At 36.1% G+C, this 19,994-nt stretch overlaps 3 protein-coding genes across 3 annotated transcripts; 1 reads left to right on the forward strand and 2 right to left on the reverse strand.

The window, feature by feature from the left end:
• Positions 1–1,306: 1,306 nt before the first annotated feature.
• On the reverse strand, positions 1,307–1,930 carry LOC116029788 (secreted RxLR effector protein 161-like). Its single transcript, XM_031271830.1, has one exon. The coding sequence runs from the start codon at positions 1,928–1,930 to the stop codon at positions 1,307–1,309; it is 624 nt and encodes a 207-aa protein (XP_031127690.1).
• A 3,807-nt stretch (positions 1,931–5,737) lies between these two features.
• On the forward strand, positions 5,738–7,685 carry LOC116030965 (vacuolar iron transporter homolog 2.1-like). Its single transcript, XM_031273370.1, has 3 exons — positions 5,738–5,949; positions 6,443–6,654; positions 7,122–7,685. The coding sequence occupies exons 1-3, from the start codon at positions 5,751–5,753 to the stop codon at positions 7,512–7,514; spliced, it is 804 nt and encodes a 267-aa protein (XP_031129230.1). The 5' UTR covers positions 5,738–5,750; the 3' UTR covers positions 7,515–7,685.
• Positions 7,686–16,208: 8,523 nt separating this feature from the next.
• Positions 16,209–16,892, reverse strand: LOC116030377. Its single transcript, XM_031272609.1, has one exon. It carries the CDS (start codon positions 16,815–16,817, stop codon positions 16,494–16,496), a length of 324 nt encoding a protein of 107 aa, XP_031128469.1. The 5' UTR covers positions 16,818–16,892; the 3' UTR covers positions 16,209–16,493.
• Between the last annotated feature and the right edge of the window lie 3,102 nt (positions 16,893–19,994).

Here is a 19,994-nt window from a genome sequence, read left to right on the forward strand (position 1 = left end):
AAAACCAAAAAAAAAAAAAAAAAAAAAAAACAATTCAGTGCAAACTCTATAACAATCCATATTGTGAACAATAATATATATATATGCATTTAGTATCACTGTTTAAATAGAAGGAATTTCTATTTGAGTTGTTAGTCTTGTGAAATTGTAATATATGATTACCAGTATACTACTACATATGACTCATTCTAATTTTTTAGAATAAATCTATAGTAGAACCTATACACACATACTAGGGCTATCAAAATGGGCCGAAGCCCGCGGGTCGGCCCTCACCTGCCCCGCGGTGGGGCGGATTAGGGTCATGAAAAAATAGGCCCGCGAAAATGTGGGCCTAATGGGGCGGGCCAAGTAAAAAAAAATAAAAAAAATAAAAAAAATTTATATATATATATATACACACACACATTGTACACATGAATATAAATATATATTCATGTGTACACGTATGTATTGTACACATGAATATATATTCATGTGTACAGTACGTGTACACATGAATATATATTCCTGTGTACACTTTGTGTACACACTATAATTTATTAAAAAAAAACAAAACAAAAAAAAAATCAAAAAGCCCGCGGGGCCCGCCAACACGCGTGGGGCGGGCTAGGGTTGTATGAATCCTAACCCGCGGGCCTAACGGGCCGGCCTGTAAAAGCCCGTCAAAAATTAGTTCCGCGGTGGGGCGGGCCGGCCCGCTTTGACAGTACTAACACATACATATAGCTTCATTCATACCCAAATTAAGACCTAAATTAAAAAAAAATGCAGTGCAAACTCCAGATGGCACTTAATATAACAATCCATATTGTGAATAATAATATATATGCATTTAGTATCGCTGTTTAAATAGAAGGACATTCTATTTGAGTTGTAGGTCTTGTGAAATTGTAATATATGATTGTTGTATATAATTATCGAAAATCCAAGAAAATTGAGAAAATATAAAATTCACAGAAAATAATAAACTAGGAAATTAACCTACAAAAGGTTAGAAAACCTGGAATAACTTGGGGATGAAGGTGGACGATCTTTGGGGTAGGTTGTAAGCACGACCCGAGTTGCCTCTCTCCTTAAAACTTTATTTACAGCCTCCCGGGGTGCTGGAGCATTGTGGTATAGGTTTCCCAGGATAAAACGTGCTGGCTAGAAGGAAAGGATGAGCAGAGTTTCGAGGTGGAAAAATTCACTTTTTTGCAGAGTGGCTTTTGTTCAAGTCCAACTTTAGTACATTTTCTTAGTAATATAAAGCAAATGAAGATGTACACACTTAATTGAGAAAATGTCTGAATGCAAAAGAATTTTATTGAACTGAATGTATATACAAATTACAAATGGATGAAAGTCCCATTTTCTGAACCAGATCCTTGAATTTAAATGGAGGCATGCCTTTAGTCAAGGGATATGCTAACATCAACTCAGTCCTAATGTGTTCAATGATTACAACTTTATTCTTGACACGCTCCCTAATGGCTAAGAATTTGATGTTGATGTGCTTACTTCGACTCCCACTTTTGTTGTTCTTAGCCAGGAAGATTGCAACTGAGTTGTCACAATAGACTTTCAATAGCTTCAATATAGAGTCCATAACTCTAAGTCTAGAGGTAAAATTCTTTAGCCAGACACCTTGAGAAGTAGCCTCGAAATAAGAAACGAACTCGGCTCCACATGTAGAAGTAGCTATTAAGGACTGTTTGACACTTCTCCATGAGATAGCCCTACCGGCCATAATAAAGACGCACCCAGAAATTGATTTTCGAGAATCAACACAGCCAGCGAAGTCAGCATCAAAATAGCCGACAACATCTAAATTGTCCGTCTGCCTAAACCCAAGCTTGTAGTCTTTGGTTCCTTTTAGATACCTTAGAACCTTCTTCACATCTCTCCAGTGGTCTAATCCCGGATTGTGCAGGTAACGTCCGAGCATTCCAACCGCGAAAGCAATGTTCGGTTTTGTATAGACTTAGATATATCCAAGACACCCAACCGCTGCAGCATAAGGGATGTTCTCCATGGATTCTTTCTCCAAATCATTTTTCGAACATTGGTCCAACCTAAATTTGTCCCCCTTTGCAATGGGAGCAACGCTTGGTGAACAATTTTTTTATCTGAAATCTTTCTAAAACTTTGCTAGTATAGGTTTCTTGAGATAAACCCAGTATGCCCCGGGACCTATCTCTATGAATTTTAATGCCAATAACATAAGAGGCATCACCCATATCCTTCATGTCAAAGTTCTTAGAAAGAAATTGTTTCACATCACGAAACATCCCTTTATCATTGGTGGCAAGTAAGATATCATCCACATATAAAACAAGAAAACATATTCGACTCCCACTCACCTTCTGGTATATACAAGGATCTAAGGGATTTTCAACAAAACCAAATGAAGAAATTACCCCATCGAATTTGATATACCATTGACGAGAAGCTTGTTTTAAACCGTATATGGATTTTTTAAGCTTACAGACTAAATTCTCAGCACCCCTAGAAGAGAAACCTTCAGCTTGTTTCATATAAACCTCCTCTTCTAGATCACCATTAAGGAAAACAGTTTTCACATCCATTTGTTGCAACTCAAGATTAAAATGTGCAACTAAAGCCAGTATGACTCGAAATGAATCTTTCTTTGATACAGGAGAAAATGTCTCCTTGTAATCGATTCCTTCCTTTTGTGTAAATCCCTTTGCAACAAGTCTGGCCTTGTATCTCTCAATGTTGCCTAATGAGTTTCTTTTAGTCTTAAAACCCCATTTACAGCCAATGGCCTTGGCCCCATTAGGCAACTTAGCAAGATCCCGAATCCCATTGCTCTTCATGGAATTCATCTCATCCTTCATGGCTTCAAACCATAAGTCAGACTGTGCACAATTCGTGACTTGAGAAAAATTTTCAAGATCATTTTCGGCTCCTATGTCAGATTCTTGTAGATACGAAACATAATAACGTAACTAGGAAGTGCTTATCGCCATATCCGTGTAGACCATCTTAAAGTTGGATCTCCACCACCTTGCACAGGCTGTGGGACAACAACCTCTTCAGCAACTGGGAGCAGTTCTTGAATTGGCTCAGTCTGAATCGGTTCAGGATCTTATTGTAAATCCTGATTTGGTTCAACCATTGGCTCAATCCGGTTCAGGGGGTTCCTGTAACTCGGGGACGAAGGTGGACGATCTTTGGGGTAGGTTGTAAGCACGAGCCGAGTTTCCTCTCTCCTTAAAACCTTATTTACCACCTCGCGGGGTGCTGGAGCACTGTGGTCTAGGTGGAAAAATTCACTTTTTTTGCAGAGTTGCTTTTGTTCGTTGTCCAAAATTCGACTGACCAGATTGCTGTTGCGAGAGATTATCATACACGAGCCAAGCATTTTCATGCTCAGTTTGGGATTTGATTTGCACCCCCTCCTCCTGCGCACGAGAGAGAGCCTCTATGCTATACAAGTTAACTAGTCATAAAAATACCCTTGTATATATAGTGGTGCAAAGTCACTTTCCCATCCAATGTGGGACAAAAGCTCACTCAAAGCTTTGAGAACCAATTTCTCATTCACTCATTATCCATTTTGAGCGTATAATATATTGATCTCTTCGTCTAACTACGAAGAACCCGAATCCACTTTGACCCAACCCAATTGGATGACACAGATTCAGCCGCACGATCGCATAGGGTGACCAGGCCGCATATGAGCCCTATTATATATACTAGTTATCACACGTGCATTGCGCGATTAAACCAATGCCCAATGCGTATTTTTAAATTAATATTCCTTAATTGGTTAAAGTAGTCATATAATAATGAGAGAGAAAAAATGCTAAATTAATAAAAATCAAAGAAATAGTCTCGATGTTTATATATTTTAATAAAATTAAACATAACGAAATTGTAAATAGCTAAATTGCAACTAAAACAAGTAGAAACAAATAAACCACTTACATGGAGCAAATGACATGTCATCATTCTCACTTGTTTGGACACCGGTCCGACCATTTAAAATCCATGTGTAATTCTATTTGTGATCAAGTACTTTATAGTTCGTCCGGCCAGGTTTGACAATGACATTTGAGATGATGTACCATTTGTTGGTTTGTAAAGTGATATAATACATTCCAATGTCATTATCAAACACTATTGATTGAACCGGAGTTCCTTGCATTTAGATATAGCATTTACAATGATGTTAGTGGTGAATTAGAGCATCTTCATAATAACAATAATACTAATAATGATAAAAATAAAATAAAAATAGAATAATAATAATAATAATTAATAATAATAATAATAATATAATAATAATAAAGGGAGAAAAATTTTACTATTTATTTACTGTTTTATCCTCAAGTACAATGAGCATATACTTTTTCTCAGGCGTTTCAATAGCGTTTTTTGGTTCGTTTTTCTTAATGACATGAACTGTACAACTCCAACCCACAGTTTGTGTGTCAATATCAATTAACTTTACTGCATTTGTCATTACTAATATCCTATCATGGAAAATATGTTCATAAAGGATGTTATGAAATAATATAATGGGAACCACAACATAAATTCAAAAACCATAGATTAAGGAGTTAGGAGTAACTAAAATATATAAATTATAGAGGAATATAATGAGAACCACAACATTACATACAAGGATACAAGTATAGATGGACAGATTATACAATAGATATATTTACATAACGATATTGAAGTTATACTAATTAATGAGTATATCATCATTGATTTTTTTTTTAATTGTAATCATTATGAGTACAAATACAAATAATAGAATTGGCATGATAATATTTTGACAATCATACCTATAGAATGTCAAGTAGATGGTCTGTTGCAGAATATGTTAGGTTTAGTTTTGGGTGAATACCATAGAAGGGGAGGGGTTTATATATTGTTGTTTTTGAGTAGAATAATGGTTTAGTTAGAAATCTATACAAAATTGTATTATAAAATCTTATTAAGACCTCAATGTTCTAATTATAATACAGAATTATATTATAGAATATTGCCAATTTGTTTGAAAACTGCAATAAAGAAACAAATTGCCTAAAGAATTTAATGTTAAACTTGCGTTATATTTAACGGAAAAATTTGGTAAAATTATAAAAGATTACGATATATTAGGAATTGAATTGGAGATTGCACAATAAGAAGAACACAAAGTATAATATGTTATAGCAGACTATTATACCAACATTTTTTTTTAGTTCCAATTAAGGGTCTTAACATTATTGGCTCTTATTATAAGTGTGTATATATATATATATATATATATATATCATTTATCTAATTAAGGTGAATGCATGCACTGAGTAAATCTTTGTTCCATTTTATTGAAGGTAGAAAAAGAAAATAAATATACGAACTTCACCTATGTTTTTTTTCTTCAATCAATAAAATATGAAGTAAAAGAATTGTATTTTGAATTTTTGTTTTTAGAAGATGCTAACGTAGCATACTAGCATATATAGCCATATAGGTATAGTGAGTAAGGATCGTGGAAATATTGACAACTGTGTGCTTTATAGGGGATTGGGAGAAAAGTGGCAAACAAGCTGCCACGTTGACACTCTGCAATCCTTCTCCAGCTGACAACACATAGACATGCACGGTGACGCCTCAGATCGCTCTTTTTACCTTACCCACTTTTGGCTTGCTGAACAGCTCTGAAGCGGTGAAAATATAATAAGAGGGCATTAGGGGGAAGCGGTAAAAATTAAACAATTAAGAAAACTAAGTTTGATATATAAGAAATGGCAGAAAGTAGCAGATATCTGCAGCTAAGAGGAAGTGTGGAGGATGGAGAAATGGAGAAGGGTAAAAGTGAGAAACGACGACCAAAAGAACCATGGAAAGGAGAATTTGTGAGGAGTATTGTGTTCGCCGGCCTTGATGCCATTGTCACCTCTTTCTCCCTCATTTCTTCCATCTCCGCCGGCCGCCTTTCTTCCGGTATATATATTTCAAATGAGGAATACGAGTAAAGGCTGTAAAGCAGATTAGTAGAACCTCTTTATAATACAGGGGTGTTTCTATATTTATAATCATGTTTGCTAATATAGTTAATTTATGAGTTAATTTTGTTTTATTTATCATTAGCTGAGTCAAACAATGTGTTTGATTAATTAGTTTTTTCAATAGATTATTGTTTTAAAGTTTTAAAATTTAAAGAGCTACTCAAAGTATCGTTTTCAATTAATTTTTTTTAAAAAATCATTTGCATGTTAATCAACTAACAGCTAACAGTTAATTTACTAAATTTTTTTTACAATCAACTAATACTATCAACTAGTCAAATTTATTAACTCAATCAGCTAACAGCTACTCCTTCCATCCCATTTTATGTGTCTGATTTGATTAATGAGCCTTACTGAAGTTATTTTTAATTCAATTTTTCATAATATTTAATACAGAAGTTATTGTTTTTTGTTCTTTTAAATGGTAGGTGATGTTCTGGTGTTGGGGTTTGCTAATCTGGTGGCTGATGGAATATCAATGGGGTTTGGGGATTTTGTGTCCACCAGCACCGAGAGAGACGTAGTTGCCAAGGAGAAAACAGTGGCTGAGTGGGATGTGATGCATACCCCAATACCTTTGCAGCAGGAATTGCTTCAACATTATCAATCACTTGGAATGGAACTCAATGATGCCACTACAGTATGTACCTACACTCACGCTACTCTCATCTCTTTCTACTTGTTTCAATTCATTAATTAGATTCTATTATATATGGAAAATGACACTATTTTCTGTCTAAATTATATATATATATATATATATATGGATAGCCCCTTCTAACATGAGGCTTTGGAAGTCTGATCCTGCCTGACTACCGGCCTGATCATGACTATATATATATATAGTACATTCAATATATATATATATATATATATATATAGTCATGATCAGGTGCGGTCGTGCGGTTCACACCACTCAATGTTTAAAAACACACCACACAAATATACATTGAGTGGTGTGTTTCTTAACATTGAGTGGTGTATTTCTTAACATTGAGTGGTGTGTGACCGCACGGTCGCACGGGAACGGTCGCACGGGAGAGCTCGACTGCACCTGAAATTATATATATATATATAATATGGCTGGGGTTTCTCTGATCTGATCAGGTGGTGACCATATTTGCCAAGTACATGGACATATTGGTGGCAGAGAAGATGGCAGCCGAGAAAGGATTATCTTCACCCCTGGAAAAGGGAAAGAAGCCTAAGCCATGGAAGAACGGCCTGATTACATTCGCGGCTTTTGTTGTATTTGGGTGTGCGCCCATCCTGGCTTTCATCGTTCTCATCCCTTTCACCCACAACGTAACACACAAGTTCATGGCTGCCTGTGCGTTCTCGGCGTTTGCCCTTGCACTGCTTGGCATTGCCAAGGCCAAGATTGCGAGCCAGAGTTACACTGTTTCAGTAGCTATAACACTCTCCAATGGTGCCATTGCTGGTGCATCTGCTTATGCCATTGGGTGGACGCTTAGGAATTTGGCTGGCTTGGAAGATTGATAAATATATATTTTTTACTCTCTTTTACTCTTTTAAGAGTACTAGGAATTAATGTTATGTACAATTTAAAATGCTTCTATGCTCCTAGCTAACATCTCCTGCAGAAACAAACAGCTAGTGCTAGTCTGTCCTCACCTTATGAATATATCTCATTTTTGTTTTTTTCTTTTATTATTGATTTCCACTTTTTTTTTATCTACTTATTTTAGTTTGACGAGAGAAACCCAAAATGATAGCGTCAAATGAATTTTCAAGCATACTTAGATAATAGTGGATATCCTAAATATAGTGTGCACCTAAATATAGTGTACATGTTTTTCAAGCATACTTAGATAATAGTGGATATCCTAAATATAGTGTGCACCTAAATATAGTGTACATGTATGTTTGTACGTTTTCACTTCCATTCTTAAACATACATATATATGTACACACGTACATTTCAATGGAATTTTTCTTATCAAATTAAAGTTTATAATTTCTGATCGGTTAATGTATTTCCAAAATCAAGTTCTGAACACATTAATTTGTTACTTTTTGTATTCATACATAAAAATAGATTAATTATCTCTAAATGTTGGTAATCTCCTACCTAAAGATATTAATCTTAGAGCATCCTTATTAGTGAAGTTTTTTGCGATTTTTAAGGAGTTTTATGAAGTTTTTTGCGATTTTTAAGGAGTTTTTGTGTGTGATTAGGAAAGAGAAAATAGGAAGGGAGGAAGGATAAAATTAAATAAAATTGATTTAAAAATATATTTAAAAAAAATTTAAGGCGATCGTGCACGCGTCCGGGACGTCATCGTTGCCGCCCACTTGGCTTGTGGCAGCTTTGCTTGGGAATCTGTGACAAGTAGTTGGTTCCAAAATCTCTTCTTTGCAGTTGAACCATTTTTTCTCTCTTATTTTCTTTTTCATCTACATCACCCAACACTGTCCCAAAAACTTCGAAATAATTACTGGTAGGGATGCTCTAAGCATCCTTATCAATGGAGTTTTTTTGCAGTTTTTGAGCAATTTTTGTAAGTGTGATTAGGAAAGAAAAAGATGGGAGGTGAGAAAAAAAAAATATAAATATAATTTTAAAAAAATAATAATAAAAAGTAGATCTGCACTGCTGAATAAGGGAAGTTACTAGCCTTCTTTCTTAGGCCAAGGAAGGAAAGCACAGTGCCACCAGGGAAGACTTCCAACGTCTGCCTGGAGAATTACAAAATCCAGGAGAGAGCAGACGGGTCTAGCAGCAGCTGATGCTACCCAACCTACCGCGCGGACTAAATTCATGAGATTGATAACATTAGAATACTTTACTTTCTTGCTGCACCAAGGAAACGGATGCGCGTTAGCGCAACGGCTTTCGCGGTAGCTCAGCCCTTGCTTGTTGGAGGCAAAGCCCTACCCGGAGCCACTCCCCTAGCGGTCCTGCCACCACGCCGCAGAACGGGAGCTCGTGTGGAACCTTTTATCTTATTCGAGTAGGAATATTTCGATTTTTCTCGTTCCTTCTATTCGATAAGAATAGGGATGTATCTGGAAACAACGATTAGTGGATATTGCTACTGTCACTCCATGCGGACTTGACGTCATCCCCACCTTCCTCCAGTATATCACTGGCAGTCCTTAGTGAGTGCGGCACGCACCTTTTTGTTTGTTTCATGGGTCAAAAAGGAAGAGTTGATCTTGAGGTTAATTTAATTCTCCCCTGCCGTCTGGGATATATGTCCTATGACTTTGACCCAATTTATCAATAAACTTTCATGTCTGATAAGCCAAAGTACGCGTCTGAGTGGGCACCTGCTGTGCGCGAAAGAACCAAATTAATATTCCTCTACTATTCCAAAAACTTGATTTTGCAGATGAACCCAACACTTTCTCTCTCCTTCCTCTCTTTCCTCCCCATCATACTTCACTATCCAAAAACTCTCAATAATCCATTGATTAACATCCATAATAGTGGGATTTTTTTGTAGTTTTTAGGAGTTTTTGTAAGTGTGATTAGGAAAGAGAATATGAAAGGAGAAAGAGATAAAAATAGAAGAAAAAAAAAAAGATCTGACGCCGTAGTAGCGGGCATGCAGACCAACAGCACGCGCCAACTGGTGAGCTGCATTTCCCGCACGCAAGTACCCATGTGTTGCTTTGCTTTCCTTTCTTCAGCAGTGCGGCCCATTAAAATCTTGTTCTTGCAGGAGTTAAATACTCCAAAACATCAATTAAAAACTAGCCCTTTTTTTAACATTGTTCCAAAAACCTTCAATAGTTCAGTGTTATGGATGTTCTTAGTCCGAACTCAATAGACTGGTTTAATAAAATTGAAAATTTTTAAGATTAGAATTGAAATATTTTAACTTAATAAAACATTAGCCAAATAAGTTCAAATTAAGTTGAGTGGCCTGAATAAGTTAATCTGATAGCCGAGTCACTTAAGATTATTCTTTATTATTGAAGTGATGTGAAACCTAACATACATAGATTATAATAAGTTAATCTTTAGAAATTTTTAATTAAATTTTTTAAATAAAACTAATAAATATATTATATAATAAAATAATTTTATGAGAATTTTAAAATTTATTGCTCCGTATAAATATTATATTATAGTGTACGCATAATAATTATTTTTAGTTAAAATTTAGAAATAAAAGTTTAGATTTATTAAATAATGTATAAATTTATATTTATTAGTGTTAATGTGTTAGTTTGGAATATAATGAGAATTTATTTAACACTAATATAATTTATATGTAATATTTTTACTTTATAATTATAATATTATTAAGTTATAAAGTTTACTTTATAATTATTTTAATTTTTGTTTTGTTTCTTCGTGCAGTTGTTTTTACTCTTTTTCACTTTCTACAACACGCTTTTTTTGCATGAGGTTGCTATTAACTCTGATGAGTTCTTCCCATTTTAATTGTAGTTGTGTGTATACATCTAGGAGGTTTTCCATCTTATTTTTTATTTCACTATCTTCTTCATGATTGGTAGTGAAGGCTACAAAGTTTAATTTGTGTTTGAATTGTCTTCCTCGCTTTCTAAGTTATTATTGTAGGTTTTTTTTTCTTCCTTCTTAGGTACGTTGGGCATTTGGATTGAATGTATCTATGGCCCTTGCATTCATACCATTGCACGCATTTCCTCTAGGTTGGTGGCAAATTTCGTTTTGGTGGCATCAATATTTTGTCTATTCATGTTGTTATCTTCTTTGTTTGAAGATTATCCATTTTTGTTCCTAAGTTTATTGAATTTCTTGACAACGTAACTTGATTGAAATTTTTTGTCTAGGACTATTGATTTTTCTATGTTCTCGATTTCATCATCTGAGTGGTTCTTTTTCTTTTTTTTTTTTTATTATCTTGAAAGCTATTCCTCTAGTACTGATTTTCTTGTATTGAAACATCTCTTGTTCATATGTTTGTAGATTTCCTATCAAATTACTTAATTTGTAGCTGTTTAGATCTGTGCTTTCTTGGATGTATATGACTTTCATCATGAACCTTTCGGGTAGATGATCAGAGTACCTTTTTTACTAGTTTAGCATTAGGAATGAGTTTTCCTAGATTATAAGCAGCTCCAGATATTTCCAGAATTCTAGCATCCAATTGAGTGATATCTTTCTCTTCTTCCATATTTAGATTTTTGAATTGTGTTTGGACCATTAGTAACTTTGATTATTTTACTAAGGTATTTCCTTCATGGTGATTGTATAGAACTTCCCATGTTGTTTTAGCTATGCTTGTTGCAAAATTTAGTTTGAAAGTTTGAACGTTTATTGCTCCAAAGATGGCATTCATGGCTTTGGAGTTGTAACCAGCCTTCTTGATTTCTTCTTCTGTCCAGTGCTCTTTGTCTTTTACATCTCCTTTTACATTTGTTGGTGGATTTCATCCTTTTTGTACAAGTCGTCAGACTCTTTCTTTGTGAGATTGTATGGTTATTCTCATTCTTGCTTTCCAATATGAATAGTTTCACTATTCAAAGTTAGGAGTTTACTGTTCGATAATCATTCTCTCTGGATATCCATCACGATTCTGCTAGTAACTTAAGCAGCCTAGATTTGATACCAATTGACAATCTGTGAGGATCGTATATCAGTAATGTTAGAACATTAGTTGTGGCATAAAGGCTTTTAATGCATATCGTGAATTCCCTAATCTGCGGGGCAATTTTTGTATTAGGAGAAAAGCCTAATCGGCTATGAGCACGATTTAAAGTACAAAGGTTGGAGACACATTTACACAATAGACTCAATCTTCCTATATATCTATCTATTGTAACTTATCTTTCTTACTACTCCTAAGTGAACTAGTACGGCATAAGATTTCCTTATACTTCTCTAATACACAAAGTACCCAAAAACAATATCAGAGGAATTTTGTGCGTGTTTGGCCTCCTTGTGATATTGAGGAAGAATTTCTTTTATAATCTTCTTTTCTCCTCATCCTTAACTCCTTGAGGTATTGAAAATATGAGTCTTACTTTGTCTGGGATTCATTCTTTGTTCTTAGGTTTGGGTTGAGGGAGGATTAGTGGGCTAGCTAGGAGGGAATTGAAGTAATGGCTTGGGCTTGGAGAAGGGGGTTTTAGTTCTGGCAAGGAGGTACTTGTGTGCATTTGAAAAATAAAAAATAAAGAATGGAGAATAGAAAACGGGATAAAATAATGAAAAAGAAAACTAAAGTTTACTTAAAAATACAGGTTGCCTGAAGGCATTTCTTTGACTATTCTTCATAATCCTTGTATCCTCGTAGAATTGAGATAATGTATTTGTCAATAATTTTGGACAACATTATATTTTGGGCCAATAGTTTGATTATTATTTCTTAGCCTAAAGCTATTATAGTACAAAAGTTGTTCCCAAATACTTATGAATAACTAATGTCATGGTCCCCTTAGACAAGACAAAAAGTGAAATAAGTCTATTCCTGAGAATGGTATTTCATTCCCGACCTACTCCATGAACCAAACGCGTTGTAAAAGGAGGTAGGCGCCCCCACACAAGGTACACATTCGAATCATCACAATGACAAAAACAATGATGTATGAATTAATTTGGCCTTCTATTGAGTCACATCACACGATTTACCTCCAAGACTTTGTTTGTTATTTGTCTCTTTGCATTATTCTTTTCCCCATTAGAGATGTGTGAATTTAAAGACATAAGAATAATGAAATTTGGCCAAAGACCTTGTAGTCTAGTGGTATCCGGTTGCACCCCTACATGAGAAAGGGTGAGTTTGAGCCTCAATGGAGGCGATATTGGCTCTTTGTGATTCATTTGGTTGAGAAAGTAGCTATGAACAAATATTACATTGTAACAGAGTCAATAGTATTAAAAAAAAAAAAAAAAAGAATAATGAAACTTGTTTTTTGTTTGTCTATTTGCATTCTTCTTTTCTCTATTAAAGATGTGAGTGAGGCATAAGAATAACAAATTTCTTGTAAAACTCTTAAAATCTAAAAAATAAGAGGCAGAACGCATTAGGAACAATAGCGAGCTAGTTGTGAGATTTAGTGGTTACTTCTCTGACTCAATAGCTTAGACATTCCTTCCACTAGCATTGTATTTTTTTTCATACATAGTACGTACGTCACCCATTGGAATTGCAAGAAATCGGAGTTTTAAAAGCCTTATATATATCTTCAAATAAAAAGCCTTTTATATGTTTCTAGCATAAATCAATTGATTGATTATTTCCCTGAACCTCACACGTACTCCAATTTTGTTAAACAGTTTCACGTAGTCCAAATAAAGTGATATTCATTAATCATTCCAGGCAAGCTCAAGGGGAGGGATATGATGTTGGAGAAAGTCCATTAATGAGCATAGGAACATAGTTAGCTTATCAATTAATTTTAACTTATTTGAGGAACATAATTAGCTTATCAATTAATTTTAACTTATTTGACCATTATTAGCTGTTTAATTAAACAACCAATTTAAGTGTTTGACTATTTAACTTTTTGTAACAGCTTCTTGCTCATAAACGTTAAAATTCAAAAAGTTGCTCAAAGTAACTTTTTCGATCAATTTTTTGAGAAAATCATTTTACATGTAATCAACCTAACATCTAACAGCCAATTTACCAAACATCTTTCTACAATCACATAATGCTATTAATTAATCAAACCCAATAATAGCTATTTACCAAACACCCAATTGTATGTAAAAGCCCTAAGCTAGCTACTTCCATATATCATATATGCAATTACGCATGCATTCAATTCAATAATATTCGATCTCATGAATTTCCTATCGCCATGCATTTTAATACTCAAATCCTCTAGTTAATAGGAGGCATTATTTTTCTCCTGTTTGTTAGCATTATTATTTATTAGTTTCATTAAAATGTTCACATAATCACATTCAATGAGTAGTACAAATAACAAATGCATGCCAATAGGAATAAAGTTCATTTCCTTGTATATATTCACAGAATATCTAACTATAGATAATACCCACAATGGAATTCCAAAAATAAATAAATAAATAAGAGGAAATAAAATGTGTGGAGAATCAGAGACATGTGCATAATACCAGATCTGTTCATTAAGCATCTAGAATTCAGTGAGAAACATTAGATAAAGCTTATAGTCTGGAATATTTAAGAGCAAACTGCTTTGTTTTTAGAGCCAGGATTAATATAATCTTGATTAAGGCCAAGTTTGGATAAAGATCTTACATAAGTATTTTTAGGATGGACACTTTTTAAATATTCTCCATAAGAAAATATCAAAATAGACTAAATAAGTTCAGAAACTGGCATCATCTTTAAAAGCTGTTTTCAGCTTATTTTAATCAACTCCTTAAATTGGTTTATGGAAATGAGGTCAAGACAACTTTTCAAAATCTCATAAGCCAATTCAAACAAAGTAAAAATGTATGTAAGTGCATATTATATTCTAAAAGATAAGCTGAAAATGCACTCACCTGGCCTACTACTAATTATATTTCAATGCTAAAACTCGTTTCAAAAGGAAGACCTGAAAATGGGGCTGGCTTCGCAAGACTGGAACTCTGGAAGAAACTAAATAATCTCACAACAAGAACAAAAATAATTTAACACCTGAATGACAAAATGTTCTTTTCCTCATAGTCTCATACTAGGTTAGTAGAATTCAATGCACCCATTATATTGGATGGAAGGAAGAGTGAACTATGTGTGCAGCATACCTCTCATCGCTTGTACGTAGAACACTTCTCCACTGGCCCATCCAGCAGTTCAATCCATCTCAAGCCTTATAAATTATAGTTTGATCTATAAGACTAGAAGACACCCAGTTGTGCATGCTAATTTAAGGGTAACTCTCTAAAAAACACATGGCTAGGCTTGAGGAAATGAAGGCTCATTTAGTTCATAGGAATAGAGGGGTTCGGACTAGAAATTTCCACTACTCCCATCTGTGGTTCGACTTTGCTACAATAATACAATGGGTATAAATTGTGGTCCTCAACTGATCTCGTAAGTTAAGTTTATATTAAACACAAGTGAGGAGGGGAAGGGTTTGTTTATCCTTGCACTACATAAGGAATAAATATTCTCATCTATCATCAATAATATTCTACCCCACCCCTCATAAACCAAACCACTACCATATATGAGAAATTAAGCAAATTGTAAGACATTGATTGATAATGTGCATAGACTGCAGGATAACAGCATTCAATTAAAGAGCTAATGGTAACATAACATTAGGCAGGGCAGGGAGTTAGCCTAGATTGTCCATTTCCTTGAACAAATATATTTAATCAAGGAGAAGGAAAACATTAAAGTTAAATTTACAGGGAAAAAAAAAACATGAAGTTGATGTCACAATTTGAGCACTATCACCTCTCAAAAATTAATAAAATAAAGAAATAAATAACTAAAAACAAAGCAATAATAATAATAATATCAAGTAAAGTAAATTGATTTGGCTTAGAAACATTTAATACTGACACAGCCCAAAAATATCGACACAATTCCAGTCTCGAACACATGAAGGCATGAGGCTCATTATACAAACCATGCTATTACGCCTAAGGTTCAAGGAACAAAAATTTGATAAAAGAACCCTATCTAGCTTGATAGATATTCTTGTAATTCAAGTTCAATTCTCTTTGTTAGACTGAAGTTCATGAAGCAATTAGATACTCTATTATTTACACGCTCTCCAATGCCATTTTGTTTGTATTATTTTAAATAGTCAAGGAAACCAACCAATATGGCAAAATATCAATATATCATACATAAGGTCTTGTAACATGAAGAAAATTACACTAAAAATTACAGCAGCTATACTACCCCATTATTATGCAAAATCAAATTTGTTTGCTCTACTTTTGGTTAAGGTCATAGGAAAAGCTCAAAAGCAGAAGGGGTTTGCAAATAGTAGAAATAGCTGATCTCAATGGGACAAGGTTACACCAGACTAACAATCATTTCATAATTAAGCCTTCAAAATCCTATGCACACAACTCTTCTAGGCTTTTAAACTAGAACTAGTGAATGAACACATTGCACTCCCCACTTGCATAGCATTGACTTTCTTGCTAAATAATGTGGTTGAATTAAACCTATGCAAAACATTTGGGCTCAAAACATACCCAACCGCAACTCCAGCAACAAAGATCACTCTCTAAACTCATGAAACACATACTGGCTAATTTAATTAAGCTCTTGTAGAATCACTACAACCAACTTAAGGAAATGGGAAAAGTTCAACTTTTCATAGTATACTGAGGAAATGTATTATCATTGAAACAACACAATTTTACCAGGTTAAACATTGCAGTAAATTGAAGTTATTCGGGAACAAAGTCGTAAGCTACCAATTCAAATCACGAGTTAATAACCAGCAATGCTTATTTTTCAACAACTGCACAAGAAAATATCAATAGAAGACTTCCCCATCTTCTCTTCCAAAACCCTAACTTAGAAAATTTTCCAAACAAAGGCGAATCAAAAGCATACCAAGATAGATTGATCCGATCAGTCATTCGGACTCGAGCTCGAGCCGTTTGATGGCTTCCTGATGGGCCCAGGTCTCGATAGTGAGATCGGGCTTGGCGTTCAGCCCCACGCCGAGGATCACAATGGTGAGAAAGCTTGTGACGTAGCACGGCAGCTCCCAGTCTTCCCATTTCCGGGATTGCCCCGGCGGCGGCGGAGTACGGTTGAAGAGGTAGCCATTGGGGCGCTCCTGGTGGCCGGGAGTAAGGAATGGATTCGGGCCATGTCCTCCTCGGGTTCGAAGGCCTGAGCTCAATCTGGATTTCAGCATCCCTGCGGCGGTCGCGAAGGGTTTCGCCGACGGCATCTTTGCTTAACTGCTAAAACAGAGCTGCGAACTTGCGATCCCGTTTATGTTTTAGTTTTAGATGGTACAGGCGTACAAAATTTTAAAAATTCTATAATGCCAATATATGTATATATATATATATATATATATATATATATATATATATATATATATATATATGTGCCCGTAAGGGCAGCCTGAGTGGCATGACCAAGACGCTCGCGGCCGTGAGGTCCTAAGTTCGAAACCGTCTGTCACCCGCGGACCTCCTTGTGGTCCTTTGCCGGCTAGGATCGTAGGGCGAGGGTTTACTCGGAAGAGGAGTGGGGTTTGCCTCGATAAACCCAATATATATATATATAGATTTTTATTCAAATGTGGACGCGCCCTTACGTGCGGCCGTGCGATTTACACCAGTCAATGTTAAGAAATGCACCACTCAATATTACAAAATGCACCACTCAATAACATTGAGTGGTGTATTTCATATTTAAGAAACACACCACTTGATGGTGTAAATGTAAACGGGGGTACGGATTTACACCACGTGTGTTATTTGTGTATAATGTAGTGTATGGAGTGTATATGCTTGGGAAGGAAAGCCATGGATTCCTCCCTGGAGAAGAACCAAGAACTCCATAGTGAACAAGAGAGAGGGCCGAGAGGCCAGGGATGAGAGAGTTCAGAATCTGGGATCCGAGGATCGCATTACAGTGGAAGGTCAGGTCCTTTATATAGGAATAGGACCTGACCCTTCAGGAATATAATATTCCCCAAAGGTCACTTGCCCCTTAACAATTTCTAAGGGACAACCCGACCGTTTAGGGGTACAATAATACACGGACTATTCATATTGTATTTCTACAGTANGGTCCTTTATATAGGAATAGGACCTGACCCTTCAGGAATATAATATTCCCCAAAGGTCACTTGCCCCTTAACAATTTCTAAGGGACAACCCGACCGTTTAGGGGTACAATAATACACGGACTATTCATATTGTATTTCTACAGTAATCCCTGGGGGTATTTACCCATCACAAGTCCCCCACTTCTTGAATCTGCGAGAGTCGTTAGATTCGAGAAGTAAAATGTGCTCCGGGCGGCGAACTTGTTACAAGCAAAATCTCCCCGGTCTGAATGCCTTAATAGTCTGTGATGAACCCTTCAAGTTTGAGTTGAGCATGAGGGGCGTGATTTACGCGAGTTGCCTCGTTAAAAACCTTAGACTAAGAAAAACCCTATGGGAAAAAACCTAGCTAAGGGAAAAAGAGTACAACCGAAAGCGTAATCATTAAAGACTATAAGGGGGCTGGGTTTGGTTGTTTATGCAGCTTTGATCAGCTTTCCTCGGTTGAATCTCTAGCGATTCTTCATGTCCATTGTCCAGTGAGTTTTTTCAGAAATTCATCATCCTGCAAAAAATAAAATAATAATGCAAATATGCATGTAATGCATGCCTATCCTGATATGCAAATCCTAAGTTAGTTCCTAACTCCACTTCTATAACTAAAAATGAACCCTCACTCCGAGGGATACCTAACGACTTAATGCACCACTTTGGGGTTGTGCGGGCACCCAAAGCCACTACATTGCGCAAGATTTTTTGTGCCAAAGGCATCTTTTTTACCGAGCCGGTATTTGGGCGACCTTTTTGGTCTCATCGCGGGAGCGCGGGATTTTATTATTATTATATATTTTTTTGCGACCACAATGGCCCTTTTGCGACCACAATGGTCCTTTTTCAAGTGCCATGACGAGGCATGTGCACAATCAACCGGATAATTCCGTGCAGGTTGATCAAACCACAAACGGAAGAGCCGGAGATTTTTTTCAAGTGTCATGACGAGGCATGGGCACACTCAACCGAACAAATCCGTGCAGGTTGGCTAAACCCCAAACGGAAGGGTCGGAGAGTTTTTTTTTTTTTTTTTTTTTTTTTTACAAGTGCCATGACGAAGCATGGGCATACAGCATACTCAACCGGACAAATCCGTGCAGGTCGGTCAAACCCCAAACGGAAGAGTCGGAGAATTTTACAAGAGTCTCTTTACATAGAAATGGAATACAAAAATCTATCATTTCTAATGAGAGACTACAATCTTCATCTTGAAGTCTTCATCTTCTTGATCTTTGTTGGAGTCTTCAGGTGTTCATCTTGAACAATTTCTGTAAGAGTCTTCAGTCTTCCATAATCTCCACCTCCATTGGAGTCTTTATCTTTAATAGTCTTGAATCTTGGTGAAATCTTCGTGAATCCAATAATAGGAACACATTAAGGAAATTTTTTTTTTTTTAAAGGGATAGCCGAAAGTGGCTGTCCCATTTCCCTTTTTTTATTATTATTATTTTTTTTATAAATATATATATATATATATAAATGCAACGTGGGGGACAAAGTCCCCCACTTTATGAAAATCACATGGGGTAGCCGTGCTACCCCATAGGCCCATACATTATTGTTTTTTTTTTTTTTTTTACATAGGTGTGGCCCCCACATGCATATATTTAATAATAACATACATTAATATTAAAAAAGGAACAAAGCTCCAGCTCATCATCTTCCCCATTTGTCCATTCTGGTCCGTGACTTATGGCGCCGACGACGGGGGCGGCTGCAGCGGTGAGTGGAGGTGGTGTTTGAAGATGGTGGCCACCGCTCGTCGCAACTCTCCATCGTTCTTTCTTCTTCGCAAAATGGAGCCGACGCCGCTACTGCTCTCGTCCTCGTCCGGTCTGCTGCGTCGCCGGAGGTTGTGGTGGCGGTGTACTGCGGTGATGAGCGAACGGCGGCGGGGTCGAGCAAGTTTGTAGTGGCGAAGTTTGGCTACGGGCGCGATGGTCCGGGGATGGCTTGGAGCTGGAGCTAGCGCTGTGGCATGGCGGCATGGTGGAACACTTTTATGACGATGGCAGTCGCAGTGGTGGTCGCGGCGGTTGTGGCGTGCATGGTGTGATGAACAACAATGGCGGCCGGACGTCTCCGGGGTAAACATTGCTGTGAGCTGCCAATTTTTATTATTATTATTATTTTTTATTTATTTTGCGTTAGCCCGACAACCCCTCCACTTTCTTTTTTATTTTTACTCTTTTCTTTTTCCTTCATTTCCGTCATTTTTCTTCCCTTTTGTCTTTTTTGTTTTGTCTTTTTCTTCCCACTTTCTTCCACCACCTTCTTTGTTTTTCTTCTTTGTTT

Source organism: Ipomoea triloba, chromosome 9 (assembly GCF_003576645.1).
Source record: "Ipomoea triloba cultivar NCNSP0323 chromosome 9, ASM357664v1".
Classification (NCBI taxonomy): domain Eukaryota; kingdom Viridiplantae; phylum Streptophyta; class Magnoliopsida; order Solanales; family Convolvulaceae; genus Ipomoea; species Ipomoea triloba.

Coding starts and splice junctions, on each gene's coding strand:
- LOC116029788 (XM_031271830.1), bottom strand. CDS start 1,930: ATGCTCGGACGTTACCTGCACAATCCGGGATTAGACCACTGGAGAGAT.
- LOC116030965 (XM_031273370.1), top strand. CDS start 5,751: ATGGCAGAAAGTAGCAGATATCTGCAGCTAAGAGGAAGTGTGGAGGAT. Junction 5,950..6,442: donor CGCCGGCCGCCTTTCTTCCG/GTATATATATTT, acceptor TTTAAATGGTAG/GTGATGTTCTGGTGTTGGGG. Junction 6,655..7,121: donor AACTCAATGATGCCACTACA/GTATGTACCTAC, acceptor TGATCTGATCAG/GTGGTGACCATATTTGCCAA.
- LOC116030377 (XM_031272609.1), bottom strand. CDS start 16,817: ATGCCGTCGGCGAAACCCTTCGCGACCGCCGCAGGGATGCTGAAATCC.